General features: G+C 40.0%; 1 protein-coding gene across 4 annotated transcripts in view; it reads right to left on the bottom strand.

Moving 5' to 3' along the window:
• The window catches only part of daam1a (dishevelled associated activator of morphogenesis 1a), a 354,302-nt gene that overhangs the window by 27,962 nt on the left and 311,028 nt on the right, over positions 1-15,312 (bottom strand). For all 4 annotated transcript variants that reach the window (XM_051919792.1, XM_028821962.2, XM_028821963.2 and 1 more), the window contains 4 exons: positions 5,915-6,021; positions 5,242-5,330; positions 3,757-3,925; positions 445-552 (listed from right to left, as the gene is read on the bottom strand). In XM_051919792.1, the coding sequence (XP_051775752.1) occupies positions 445-552; positions 3,757-3,925; positions 5,242-5,330; positions 5,915-6,021 (473 nt within the window). The remainder of the gene's footprint in view (positions 1-444; positions 553-3,756; positions 3,926-5,241; positions 5,331-5,914; positions 6,022-15,312) is intronic.

Raw genomic sequence — 15,312 nt, forward strand, 5'->3', positions numbered from 1 at the left:
GCCTTTTATGTACTACATATACATGTATCTCACAGAGTTTTGAAAGAGTTACAGCATACAGATGCATATGTTAGGTATGTGAACATAAAAGTAGACGGGGTCAGCAAGATATATGAAACTGATCATAAAAGAGTTACAACCAACTACAAGACGTTCATTCCACATCTGGGGAGGAAGGGAAAAGGGAGACAGAGACAGCAGCACACTAAGAATGCATCCGTCACTATCTGATGACGAATGGCTACACACCCCCCAAAGATACCAAGTGAGACCTTGATTCTTTATCACTCTGTTATTTTGTTTCCATATAATCATCATTGGTTAGTGACTTCTAAATATACAAACTAGGCCAGTCACATCAATTATGAAATATCAACTCAGGCAGTTGGATATTGTGACAAAGGAAACAGCGTGTTCCCCTTTCTTAGTAACAAAGCCACTTACTTTACTTTTGCAGCTTCAGGTACATGCTGGAGGTCCTCTTGAAAAGCTGCCACTTTAGGGTACTTCTTCTCAAGAATGGTAATCAAGTAGTGCAGGAGAGTTATATTTCTAAAAAAGAACGGTCCAACCAAAAAGCAACAGGCTTTAATTCATCATAATTATGATGCATGAATTCATGACTACTTGTGAAATATCTTAAAGAAAGAGAGACATTAATGTAAGTACACTGTATTTTATGACAAATGAATATTAAAGGCTTGCATTTTGGAAAGAAACTGACGTTAAAAACCAAAAACTGTATAGTATATAAAATTCTACCTCAACACAGCAAGAATTTGTTTGATTGGATGTAACTGAACAGACTCAAGAGATATTCACTAAGTCTATAATATAGTTCTAAAACAATATATTAATAACTAGCAAAATACCCACGCTTCGCAGTGGCGAAGTACTGCTTTAAAATTTTTATTAAGAAGAAAAGTAAACCTTTTTAAACAGAGGGAAGATATACCAATAATTATTTGTTAAGGATCTCTTTGAATACCACATTGTCAGTTCGGCCCTCCGGTTGTAATATGACCAAGCTGTGCGCTGAGCTTACTCTTGAGCATGCAACGTACAGTTGGCCATGTGAAAAGCAATCTTGCCTCAAATCAATGCCAACCTTTTGTAGGGTCTGTCCCTGAGACTTATTAATTGTCATTGCGAAGCAGAGCCTTACTGGAAATTGGAGGCGTTTGAATTGAAATTGGTTTCATCGATAACTTCGCATCCAGCTTTTGAGAGTTTAAACATTCATAAACATCAAAATGTCCACTACTCAAATCGTCACCTGTGAATCTAAGATGTTTAAGAGGCATTGGCACGTACAAAGGTGTAAAATATTTGCCCATTTCGGTACACTTGAAAGCGACAACTGAACAATTTAGCGGCAGCCATCAACTCACATGCAGAACCATAGGTGAAGGGCTTACGCATTTCACTCTTCTAGTGCTGCTGTGTAGTATAATTATCTCCTGTACTGTCATCAGTCCACACCTTGAACCTGTCCCAGTCATTCAATACATAAGACACAATGTTCCTCCAGATATCAAGAGTGAGCCTAATATGGCCGTGCAATATGTAACACAGAGCATGGAAAAGGCAGGCGCCATCTCCGGGCATGGAAACCACTCGGCAAGTGACAGTTCTTTGATCGATGGTGATCACCTCGATAGACATGTTAATGGGGGTACGGTTGGAACGATAAAGGAAATGGGTACCTGAACAATGTAAACTAAGTCTAAAATACCTACACAATAACCATAATCAAAAAAATGAATTTCCCCTTAATAAAGTATCTATCTATCTATCTATCTATCTATCTATCTATCTATCTATCTATCTATCTATCTATCTATCTATCTATCTATCTATCTATCTATCTATCTATCTATCTATCTATCTATCTAATCTATCTATCTATCTAATCATAATAAACAAACAATAAAACAGCGGAGAAGCCGTGGATTAAATAAAAAGGCTGCAGTTTTCAGCAGGGAGATGTGAATACCATGGCGAAGCAAGGAAGGGAATGAAGAGACCAGAGCAACGGACGGCCTTATATAGGCAGGCAGCCAACTACGTGGGAGGCGTGGGGATGGGGGATGCATAAATATGACCTAAAACATCATCAGATTTTCACTCAAGTCCTAAAAGTAGATAAGGAGAAGCCAGTTAAACAAATGAGACAAAAATATTATACTTGGTCATTTATTTATTACGGAAAATGATCGAATATTACATATTTTTGAGTGGCAAAAGTATGTGAACCTCTAGGATTAGCAGTTAGATTGAAGGTGAAATTCGAGTCAGGTGTTTTCAATCAATGGGATGACAATCAGGTGTGAGTGGTCACCCTGTGTTATTTAAGGAACAGGGATCTATCAAAGTCTGCTCTTCACAACACACGTTTGTGGAAGTGTATCATGGCAAGAACAAAGAAGATTTCTGAGGACCTCAGAAAAAGAGTAGTTGATGCTCATCAGGCTGGAAAAGGTTACAAAACCATCTCTAAAGAGTTTGGACTCCACCAATCCACAGTCAGACAGATTGTGTGCAAATGGAGAAAATTCAAGACCATTGTTACCCTCCCCAGGAGTGGTCGACCAAGAAAGATCACTCCAAGAGCAAGGCGTGTAAAAGTCGGCGAGGTCACAAAGGACCCCAGGGTAACTTCTAAGCAACTGAAGGCCTCTCTCACATTGGCTAATGTTCATGTTCATGAGTCTACCATCAGGAAAACACTGAACAACAATGGTGTGCATGGAAGGGTTGCAAGGAGAAAGCCACTGCTCTCCAAAAAAAAACATTGCTGCTCTTCTGCAGTTTGCTAAAGATCACGTGGACAAACCAGAAGGCTATTGGAAGAAGGTTTTGTGGACGGATGAGACCAAAATAGAACTTTTTGGTTTAAATGAAAAGCATTTTGTTTGGAGAAAACACTGCATTCCAGCATAAGAACCTTATCCCATCTGTGAAACATGGTGGGGGTAGTATCATGGTTTGGGCCAGTTTTGCTGCATCTGGGCCAGGACAGCTTGCCTTCATTGATGGAACAATGAATTCTGAATCATATCAGAGAATTCTAAAGGAAAATGTCAGGACATCTGTCCATGAACTGAATCTCAAGAGACAACCATAAGCACACAAGTCGTTCTACCAAAGAATGGTTAAAGAAGAATAAAGTTAATGTTTTGTAATGGCTAAGTCAAAGTCCTGACCTTAATCCAATCGAAATGTTGTGGAAGGACCTGAAGTGAGCAGTTAATGTGAGGAAACCCACCAACATCCCCAGGTTGAAGCTGTTCTGTACGGAGGAATGGGCTCAAATTCCTCCAAGCCGGTGTGCAGGATTGATCAACAGTTACCGGAAACGTTTAGTTGCAGTTATTGCTGCAAAGGAGGGATCACACCAGATACTGAAAGCAAAGGTTCACATACTTTTGCCACTGACAAAAAATGTAACATTTGATCATTTTCCTTAATAAATAAATGACCAAGTATAATATTTTTGTCTTATTTGTTCAACTGGTTTCTCTTCATCTACTTTTAGGACTTCAGTGAAAATCTGATGATGTTTTAAGTCATATTTTTGCAGAAATATAGAAAATTGTAAAGGATTCACAAACTTTCAAGCACAACTGTATATATTATATATATATACTGCAATTGAACTCTTTGTCTCCATCATATCTTCAGGGTAAAAATGTATCTTTGTGTAGTATTTACAAACTACTTATCTCATATTAAAGAAAATTAATCTTTGCTTACTTGTCAATACTTGACTTTGTGTCGGCAATCTTGTTGAGGCTGGAGACTTTAAAACCGAATGCATTTCCTCTCTGGCCTTTATTCATGTAGTTACCAAAAGCCAAAACCACTTCAAGAAGTTGCCTCAAGTTCTTGCTGTGTAGCACTTCTTTGGATGCATTACGCATGGCTTAAACCAAAAATTAAAAAAGGGGAAAAGAAGTTTATTAAAAAATATATCTTGGTTTCAAAAAATTAAGAATGAAACAATTAAAACATGGAAAAATATTTTTAAAAAGATGGCAAAATGATGGGGAAAAGAAAACAAATATTCTCACAAAGTAATATTGTGGTGCAATGGTAAGCAGTGCTGTCTCATGAAGTCAGTGCCTCAGGTTTGAATCTGATGTCTGGTGGCTGGCTGTCTCCGTTTGCACATTCTCTCATTGTTTTTGTGAGTTTCTCCTACCACCTCTCCAAAGCTTAATGAACAATACTAAATGGTCCCACTGTGAATGTGGGCGAGGATGAACATGTTTGTGTGTGTGTGTGTGTGTCAATGGGCCCTGTAAAAGATTGGTACCCTGCCCAGAACTGGTACCTGTTGTGACGGCCGGCCGGGACGCCCTTTCTGTGTGTGTTCCAGGGGAGCAAGCATGGGCGGCACAGTACCTCCCCCTGACCACTTGGTGGCAGTCCCCCTGGGTGACTGTGGTGCCTCAGATACCCGCAGGGCTCCATGGGAGATCCAGGATGGCCACCAGGAGGCGCTGCAGGGGTTCCTGGGCCCGTCTGGGCCGTAGTTCAGCCACATCCGGAAGATGCAAACGGAGGCAGGTGGTCAAGCACCTGAAGCACTTCCAGGTGAGCTATAAAAGGGGCCAACAGCCACAACTCCGAGAGGCTGAGTCGGGAGGAGTGGTGGTGAAGAGTGTGCTTTAATTTGTTTTGTTGGTGTACTTTGGGGCAGTGTACTGCCTGTGGGACATGGGGAAGATGTGCCCAACAGGTGAAGAAAAACAAATAATTTTTTTTGATTTTAACGTGCCTCCGTTGTCAGTCCGTGTCGGGTCGGGTGCATATATAGCACCTTTATCACACTGTCTGGTATTAAATGTTCTAGGATGGGCTCTAACCCACCAATAAATGAACTCAATGAAGCAGGTTTGAAAATCTTGTGCCATGTAGCTTTGTAAATTACGCCTCTATGAAAAGTGTGATTTTTAAGGTCAAACAGTTTTTTGGTGTCCCTTGAAGCTTTGAGTGAATGGACTGGCATCATGTCTTGGGTTGGTTCCTTCTTTGTAACTGGAACTAACACAAAAGGCTTTGATTCCTCATGACTCTAAGGATGGATTAAAAGAGTTAAACTTAATAAATGAAGGGGGTGGTACATGTGGGGCACCACAGAACATCAAACTACTATGTAATATGTTGGTCTAAAGCAAAAAAAAAACTAAAAACAAATGAAATAAAACCAAAAAAAAAAAACAATGACAGCAATACCTTCAACTTTAGGCTTAACTTCAGCTATTCTCTCTGCAAATTTTTTCTTGAAATAAAGTGACTGTAATCGTTGCTGGTAGTGATTTATTCTATAAAAAAAAAGAAAAAAAGAACCTTGAAACACAAATATATCCGGGTAAACTAAAAATGAACGAGGTATAACATAAACCATTGAGTTAACAAACAAACCCTGATTTAGTACAGTGTATAATTAAGTTATTTGTCTTCATTACAGCAGGAGCCCGGGGTAAGATATAAATCATCATCATTACTTTCCAAATTGTCTCTTCACCAGAAGAATCAACTAAATATTAGATTTCATAGACTACAACAGGCTCTCCCCAGCTAACAGACAGCAGCAAGCTGCAGAGCCTTCAATAAGAGTCTGTGCAACATACAATTATAACTGGCTGTTTGTTTATCTTGCTATATGTGCCGCATATTGTCAGATGCAGGAATGTGTTCGGAAGTGGCGTGATATTCCCACACAGCAGTGCATTTCCTTTTACCGGCTGATTCATTTTTTACATTGTATATTCGGGTGTGGCATCCTACGTTTCGGTAGTCGCCAAAGGATTCACCTGGGACTCATATATATACACACATATATAGTAAAGATACACACAGGGAGAAGGAGTGAGAAACAGAACCCCACTGTCATTTTTAACAGTACCTGCTCATTTCGTAAAGGAACCTGTCTGCTTTGGCCATGCGTTCCAGTTCATGTTTATGTTCCTCCAGAAGATCAATATCACTTTTTTCTGGAATAAACTTCAAAAGCTAAACAGAAGGAACAAAATATTTAGCATGGTGCAAACTAAAACTGGTGTCTATTATTCTACACAAGTTTATAGTACAGTAAAAAGGGATATCTCATAAAAACGTGCAAAATTGAACCACAAAGATTAATTTCAAAAAAAGGCGTCATTTTGCTTGACTTCCCACTACATTCATAATGGCTAACATGGTACAACACCCGAGTACTAACTCATTCATCAGAAAGAATGATGAGATAGAAAACACAAGGCTACTTGATTCAAGTCACACTACTGAGCCACTGCTTAACTTGAAGTTATTAATTTTACCAATTGTATGATTACATCCATATAGAGTTAGGTCCATAAATATTTGGACAGAGACAACTTTGTTCTAATTTTGGTTCTGTACATTACCACAATGAATTTGAAATGAAACAACTCAGATGCAGTTGAAGTGCAGACTTTCAGCTTTAATTCAGTTGGGTGAACAAAACGACTGCATAAAAATGTGAGGCAACTAAAGCATTTTTTGAACACAATCCCTTCATTTCAGGGGCTCAAAAGTAATTGGACAAATTAAATAAGTGGAAATCAAATGTTCATTTCTAATACTTGGTTGAAAACCCTTTGCTGGCAGTGACAGCCTGAAGTCTTGAACTCGTGGACATCACCAGATGCTGGGTTTCCTCCTTTTTAATGCTCTGCCAGGCCTTTACTGCAGCGGCTTTCAGTTGCTGTTTGTTTGTGGGCCTCTCTGTCTGAAGTTTAGTCTTCAACAAGTGAAATGCCTGCTCAGTTGGGTTAAGATCAGGTGACTGACTTGGCCATTCAAGAATTTTCCACTTCTTTGCTTTAATAAACTCCTGGGTTGCTTTGGCTAGATTTTTTGGGTCATTGTCCATCTGTATCATGAAACGCCGCCCAATCAATTTGACTGTATTTAGCTGGATTTGAGCAGACAGTATGTCTCTGAACACCTCAGAATTCATTCGGCTGCTTCTGTCCTGTGTCGCATCATCAATAAACACTAGTGTCCCAGTGCCACTGGCAGCCATGCACGCCCAAGCCATCACACTGCCTCCACCGTGTTTTACAGATGAAATGGTATGCTTTGGATAATGAGCTGTTCCACGCCTTCTCCATACTTTTTTCTTGCCATCATTCTGGTAGAGGTTGATCTTGGTTTCATCTGTCCAAAGAATGTTTTTCCAGAACTGTGCTGGCTTTTTTAGATGTTCTTTAGCAAAGTCCAATCTAGCCTTTCTATTCTTGAGGCCTATGAGTGGCTTGCACCTTGCAGTGCACCCTCTGTATTTACTTTCATGCAGTCTTCTCTTTATGGTAGACTTGGATATCGATACCCCTACCCTCTGGTTAGTGTTGTTCACTTGGTTGGCTGTTGTGAAGGGGTTTCTCTTCACCATGGAAATGATTCTGCGATCATCCACCACTGTTGTCTTCAGTGGACATCCAGGTCTTTTTGCGTTGCTGAGTTCACCAGTGCTTGCTTTCTTTCTCAGGATGTACCAAACTGGAGATTTTGCCACTCGTAATATTGTAGCAATTTCTCAAATGAGTTTTTTCTGTTTTCACAGCTTAAGGATGGCTTCTTTCACCTGCATGGAGAGCTCCTTTGACCGCATGTTGTCTGTTCACAGCAAAATCTTCCACATGCAAGCACCACACCTCAAATCAACCTTTTATCTGCTTAATTGATATGACATAACGACGGACTTGCCCACACCTGCCCATGAGTCAATTGTCCAATGACTTTTGAGCCTCTGAAATGAAGGGATTGTGTTAAAAAAATGCTTTAGTTGCCTCACATTTTAATGCGATCGTTTTGTTCACCCCACTGAATTAAAGCTGAAAGTCTGCACTTCAACTGTATCTGAGTTGTTTCATTTAAAATTCATTGTGGTAATGTACAGAACCAAAATGAGAAAAAAGTATTTATGGACCTAAATGTAAATGCTGTACTAGACGGCTAGCAGATTTTGAAATGCACTTTTTAAATGGAAATTCAAGTACTGCTTTAACATCCACTACACTATGATTGTTTTATTGACAAACAGAAACAGGCAAAGTGAGAACCAAAAATACTGGGACAATGGGGTAATATGGGTTATTTTCCTTAAATGATTCACTAAATATGTATTCTAGGTAAGAAGAGGAGTATGAGACAAAAGTACAGAATGTCAACTTTTATGTTTGGACAATGTCTTGCATATAATAAACAATATTTGAAAAAATGTCATTTGTTGTGTTTAGTCCCCCAGTTCCTGCAAAGAAGAAATATTGGGACAAATAAATCTGAAGTTGGTTAAAGTTAGTATTTGGTCACATGTCTCCTACACACAGTAAGTCTGTGACCCATTGATGTAACCAGGCTCTTGATAACATGCTTTCAGTTGGTGCTTTTGGGGTTTGAGGTTGCTTGGGTCAGTTTGCAACTTTCCACTTTTCATTCTGAGGAACTCTTTGGTTAGAAGAGCAGTATGTTTTGGGTCATTGTCTTGTTATATTATATTGTTTGAATACATCATCATCATTTACATCAGCAATAAAGAGCAGCAGGCCAGTTAGGAAAGCTGCCATACAAACCCAGGTCATGAAGCTGTCTCCTCCATGAATCACAGATTAACTGGTAGGCGCAGGATCATTTGCAGTCCCTCTCTTTTGTCCCACTTTTCCCTTCCCATCATCCTGGTAAAGGTTAGTCTTTGCCTCATCTGCCCATGAAAGTCTGCTCCAGAATCCTACCGGCTCATCTTTATACTTCTTTGTGAATTCCAGTCTTGGCCTTTCTCCTCTTGGTGCTTATTAGAAGTTTGCACCTTCTGTATTTCTTCTCTTTAATTGTGCTTTGAATGGTGAATACGGACACTTTCAAACACTGCATCCTGTAGACTATGATTTATTTCTCTGGGTGTTATTTGAGTTTTTCTTCATAGCTCTACCATTAGCTGCTGTGGTCTTCCCGGGGTGACCCACAGTTGTTTACCAGTAGTTCTGATCAGTATTTGCTTTAGTATCTTTTTCAAGATTGCTTTCTTTTCTGTCATAAGCAATTTTCCAGATTTTTTCTTCTCTTGTATTTTTGATGGGCGGCACGGTGGCGCAGTGGGTAGCGCTGCTGCCTCGCAGTTGGGAGATCTGGGGACCTGGGTTCGATTCCCGGGTCCTCCCTGCGTGGAGTTTGCATGTTCTCCCCGTGTCTGCGTGGGTTTCCTCCGGGCGCTCCGGTTTCCTCCCACAGTCTAAAGACATGCTGGTTAGGTGGATTGGCGATTCTAAATTGGCCCTAGTGTGTGCTTGGTGTGTGGGTGTGTTTGTGTGTGTCCTGCGGTGGGTTGGCACCCTGCCCTGGATTGTTTCCTGCCTTGTGCCCTGTGTTGGCTGGGATTGGCTCCAGCAGACCCCCGTGACCCTGTGTTCGGATTCAGCGGGTTGGAAAATGGATGGATGGATGGATGTATTTTTGATGCAACACCAGACCCCTAAATGAAAACTGCAATGGCTACAATCAGCCCTCCACATTCCAAGCTCTCTTATGTGCTGATAATTAAGGGGACACCTATCAGTCATTTGTCCCAAAACTTCCGGGAGACTAAACACAACAAATATATTTTTATCAGTATTGTTTATGTTAAGTGCCAAACATTGTCTAGCAATAAAAGCTGACATTCTGTACTTTAGTCGCATATTCATCTTTTCAGAGAGAACGCATATTTTAGAAACATATATTACAAATGAGCCATATTACCTCATCGTCCCAGTATTTGTGCTTCTAACTGCAGGCAGACAGACAAGCAGACAGATATTTAAAGATTTATACATGAGTTATTAACATAAGTAAAACAAAAACACATCAAGTAGATATGAACAGGGAAACCACCGCGACTACCTCCCTAGGTAGACTAACTTTCTTAATTATTTCAAAAATCTGCTCCTGAACGAAGCAGAAATGGGAAAAAGCGCAGACATGTTGGAGAAAAAAAAGTATGTGAAATGACAAATGTTATTCAATGCTTAAGAAAATACATTTGAAAAGAGCACACTTAAAGAGGCAGGTTTACTATATATGACTTTGCTCCTCATACACACATGCATCACTTTTAACATTAAAAATCAGAAGTACAGTACTGTGCAAAAATTTTAGGCAGGTGTGAAAAAATGGCGTAAACAAAGAATGCTTTCAAAAATGGAAGTGTTAATCATTTATTTTCATCAATCAACAAAATGCAGTGAATGAACAAAAGAGAAATATAAATCAAATCAATATTTGGTGTGACCACCCTTTGCCTTCAAAACAGCATCAATTCTTCTAGGTACACTTGCACACAGTTTTTGAAGGAACTCGGCTGGTAGGTTGTTCCAAACATCTTGGAGAACTAACCACAGATCTTCTGTGGATGTAGGCTTCCTCACATCCTTCTGTCTCTTCATGTAATCCCAGACACACTCGATGATTTTGAGATCAGGGCTCTGTGGGGGCCATACCATCACTTCCAGGACTTCTTGTTCTTCTTTACACTGAAGATAGTTCTTAATGACTTTGGCTGTATGTTTGGGGTCGTTGTCCTGCTGCAGAATAAATTTGGGGCCAATCATACGCCTCCCTGATGGTATTGCATGATGGATAAGTATCTGCCTGTATTTCTCAGCATTGAGAACACCATTAATCCTGACCAAATCTCCATCTCCATTTGCAGAAATGCAGCCCCAAACGTTCAAGGAACCTGCACCATGCTTCACTGTTGCCTGCAGACACTCATTATTGTACTGCTCTCCAGCCCTTCAACGTACAAACTGCCTTCTGCTACAGCCAGATATTTCAAATTTTGACTCATCAGTCCAGAGCACCTGCACCCCAGTTCCTATGTTTTCATGCATACTTGAGTCGCTTAGCCTTGTTTCTACTTTGGAGGTATGGCTTTTTGGCTGCAACTCTTCCATGAAGACCACTTCTGGCCAGACTTCTGCGGACAGTAGATGGGTGTACCTGGGTCCCGCTGGTTTCTGCCAGTTCTGAGCTGATGACACTGCTGGACATCTTCCGATTTCGAAGGGTAATAAACTTGATGTGTCTTTCATCTGCTGCACTAAGTTTCCTTGGCCGACCACTGTGCCTACGATCCTCAACGTTGCCCATTTCTTTGTGCTTTTTCAAAAGAGCTTGAACAGCACATCTTGAAACCCCAGTCTGCTTTGAAATCTTTGTCTGGGAGAGACCTTGCTGATGCAGTAGAACTACCTTGTGTCTTGTTGCTGTGCTCAATCTTGCCATGACATGAAACTGTCTTCTACAACCTCACCTTGGTAGCAGAGTTTGGCTGTTCGTCACCCAGTTTTAAGCCTCCTACACAGCTGTTTCTGTTTCAATTAACGACTGTGTTTCATCCTACATGTGACATTGATGATCATCAGCACCTGTTTGGTAGAATTGGTTGATCAGACACCTGACTTGAATCCTACAAAATCCCTGACTTTGTGCAAGTGGACCTATAAGAATTGATGCTGGTTTGAAGGCAAAAGGTAGTAACACCAAATATTGATTTGATTTAGATTTTTCTTTTGCTCGCTCACTTTGCATTTTTTAAATTGATAACAATAAACAATCATTGTTTATATTTCTGAAAGCATTCTTTATTTACAGCATTTTTTCACACCTGCCTAAAACGTTTGCACAGTACTGTATGTCTTTAATATTACATTTAGACAGTTGAATTCATCCATTCTCTTCCTAACATCGATCACTCCACTCCAAGGCAGTAATCAATGCTGGACAATGTGCCAGTCCACTACAGGGCACGTTATCCACACACTTACGCTCAACTCATACAGAGTATCTTTGTAATGTGGGAGGAAACCAAAACATTCATGGCACAAGGGGAAAATGGGCAAACTCTACATTTGGCAGCTCCCGTGGGTGAATCAACAGCCTGCAAGTAACTGATAATGCTGATTTCCACCTTTTGAAGCCCAATTATTTACCAATATCACTGTCTGACAAGTAAAAACCAAAAACTATCGTAATCATTTTCTCAGTCACTACAATACCATGGATTTCCTAGAATTGAGAAGAAGAAAAAAAAAAAACCCATCAATTTCACTACTCATCTGTAACGCTACTTAGGAGCTCTCCTTACCTTCACCAAGTTTATTACTAATTCACTCCACCCTCAATGCCTTCTCTGTGATTACACCTAATGTTGTAGCAGAGCACACCCCTGAACAACGCTCTTAAGCTGTGTTCTGGTTTGGAATGTACCACACCCAGGGAATGTCATGCAGAGCATCCAAATGGTATAACTGGGCTGATCAAACTGAATTTTTTCCAATTAGATAAGGCTTTGTTATCCAAGAAGTCATCAGTTAAACCCACTTCATCAGATGAATGGCTCCAAGACCCTGTCTGTGAATGCCAAAGCTTTTAACACTTCCTCCCCACTCCAAACACTTTTTAGGTTTAGGTAGACTAATTTAAGAAAAAAAAAGATGTTTTGTGTTGAGTGAAAAAGAAAATGTCCCACTTTTCAAAACCATGCATACCTCATTTACATGGCCTGCAATCAGGCAAAATACCGACAAGCAAATTAGGCAAACTCCATAGCATGAAGAAATATAAAGAAGAAAAGAGCATTTAAAGACTTGCAAATTGTAGTGTGTAGGACATTTTTATATACTGGTAAACAAGATTTGGAATGTTGCAAGTATACAAGCTTTATTTTGGAAATCCTCAAAGACAGACATGAAAGGTCACCTGCCGCGTTACAATATTGCTCAAAGTCTTAATGAGGCGCTCGAGAGCCCCTAACAAAATGCAGATGTGCAGGGCTAGCAGATTAACACTGTACAGTAGCACTGGGGCAGGAGTCATCTGGATTTCTTGTCCTGCTGACTACACTGATAAACAAGCAGCATGAGGTGAATTTATGAAGAATATTGTAAGTAAGTGATTAACTTGGTTTTAAATTGCTCTTGGTATGGGGTACTTTACAGAAGCTGGCATGCAGGAAAAACCTTTTTAGATCTCAAGCTAATGATAGGGGATGAAAAATACACGTTATGGCAGCAAAAGGGAATTTCCACTCAATTTCAGCAAAGAAATACAGTGTTCAAAGTGGCACCCACACAAGAAAGACTTCATCAAGTGAATAGTAATTTACATTTTCATACTGCATACTTTACAGCCTGGTGCCTGCATTGCTCACAAAAAAGAACAAATATAAACTGCATTAATTGGTTCTTATATTTAATATCACAACAACAAAAATGATGCTAAGTTAGGGCCTTGTTACTAACACTGTAGCTGTCATTTGTGAATGAATTCTAACTTTCTTTCTTGTTGCCTCACAGGTGGCGCAGTGGTAGTGCTGCTGCTTTGCAGTATGGAGACTGTGGAAGATTGTGGGTTTGCTTCCCGGTTCCTCCCTGTGTGGATAGCGCTTTGAGTATTGAGAAAAGCGCTATATAAATGTAATGAATTATTATTATTACTAGTCATTTAGCCCGTTACAATAACGGGTGCTAGAACAGTAGTGCATAAACATTAGTAGGAGCAGTCTATATTAAATGGCAAGGGACTTTGACCTCATTCTTTTTGTTGGTCGTATTTTTCTTTCTTTCAGCCTTTCTTTTGTTGATGTTTACTTGCTGAGCTGACCGTTCTTCGTGGGCTGCCGCCGTGTATTGTGTGTCTAATTTTCTGTGACAGTAATACTGTCTTGTACGGCTCTATTCAATAAGGGCGCACACAAAAAGGTGAGCTTCAAAAGTGCGACCTCAATTGAGCGTGGCGAATAAAGGCGTTCGTAAATAATTTAGTTCAGATGGCTCTGGAATATGTGAAGAGCAACAAAGGTGCAGATCTTTATTTACGCGCGCCTTTATTCGCTACGCCCAATTGAGGTCGGCCTTTTGAGGCTCGCCTTTTTGTGTGCGCCCTTATTGAAGGATGCCTGTGCGCACCCTTATTAAAGGATACCGTCTTGTACGTCCATAATATACGTTTAATTTTCTCTGGCGGTAATACAGGCGTGCGCGTCGGTAATATGCCTTTAATATCCTCTTCTGACAGTAATACTGGCTTGTATGTGGCTGTAATATGCGTCACTGTATTGTGAACCTTTAATTTCCTCTCGCAGTAATACTGGTTTGTATTTCCGTAAAACGCCTCTAACTTTCTCTGACAGTAATATCGCGAGTCGCACCGTGCCCCGCGCATGCGCACTTCATCAGAAGACACCCACACACGGACACCTGGACGCACATAGGGATTTTATATATATAGATTATTGCTCTTTCAGCCTGTATGACAGAAACCCCAAGTCACTTAGGTACAGTGAGACATGAAAGATACGCAGTAATAGGTAATCTCTTTCAACATTTCAGTTTTCTGATATGGGTTTTTGTTTAGGAATGGTGGTTATAACAGTGTATTGCTGCACAAAGTCGTCCGAAATTCCGGAAACAAAAAAGATTCAATTCGCACAGTTTCAGGAAAGGTTATTTCTCAGCCGATTTTGTAATTGCAAAGCTTACATTAAGCGAGTTGAACATGGGAAAGGCGCTATATAAAGAAAATGCATTATTATTATTATTAAAGAGTTCCTTGGGGTTTTAAAGTTTTTTTGTGGTGGAAAACAACGAACACTGCTTCCCAAAGCCATGTTTACCCGTGTTTTCTTTCTGCAGCTGTGTAACACAGGCCATTTGTACCACATCAGTAACATCAATTCTATTTATGCCATGTGTTCACAATATTGCTGCATATTTTCCAAATGAAAACACACCAAAATACACCACTGTGAACCTTACTGTGTTTTCTTCAAACAAAAAGCCACTGCATCCAAACCCCTGCCTATTGTTACCCCCCTTCATATATGCAGAATTAATGAACGAAACTGCTTTCAGACAGGAGCTAAACACTGTTCTTCTTGTTGTGAATGGCACGCATTTCACTGAAAGCAAAACTCAAACAATTTTACTATTTTTTTTGTAAATCAAAGCACTGGGCTTCGTTAAAAATTCAATTTATTTGAATCGTATTGCTCAGTACTAATCACCAGGTATATACGAGACTGAAACAAAATAATTGGGATTTCTGTAAATGAGCAAACTAACGGTTTTTAAATCAATCCTTTAAATGAAGGTGTCTATAAATTTCATAGCAGAGGCAGAGTAAAGGTTAAGTGGGAAGACACCATTAAAGAAAGCTTACTTGAAAGTGGACAGACTTATTAAACCAGGGGTCATCAGTCACAGACCTGGAGGGCCGCAGTGGCTGCAGGTTTTTGTTCGAACCCGG

The sequence above is a fragment of the Erpetoichthys calabaricus genome, chromosome 16 (genome assembly GCF_900747795.2).
Source record: "Erpetoichthys calabaricus chromosome 16, fErpCal1.3, whole genome shotgun sequence".
Taxonomy (NCBI): Eukaryota; Metazoa; Chordata; class Cladistia; order Polypteriformes; family Polypteridae; genus Erpetoichthys; species Erpetoichthys calabaricus.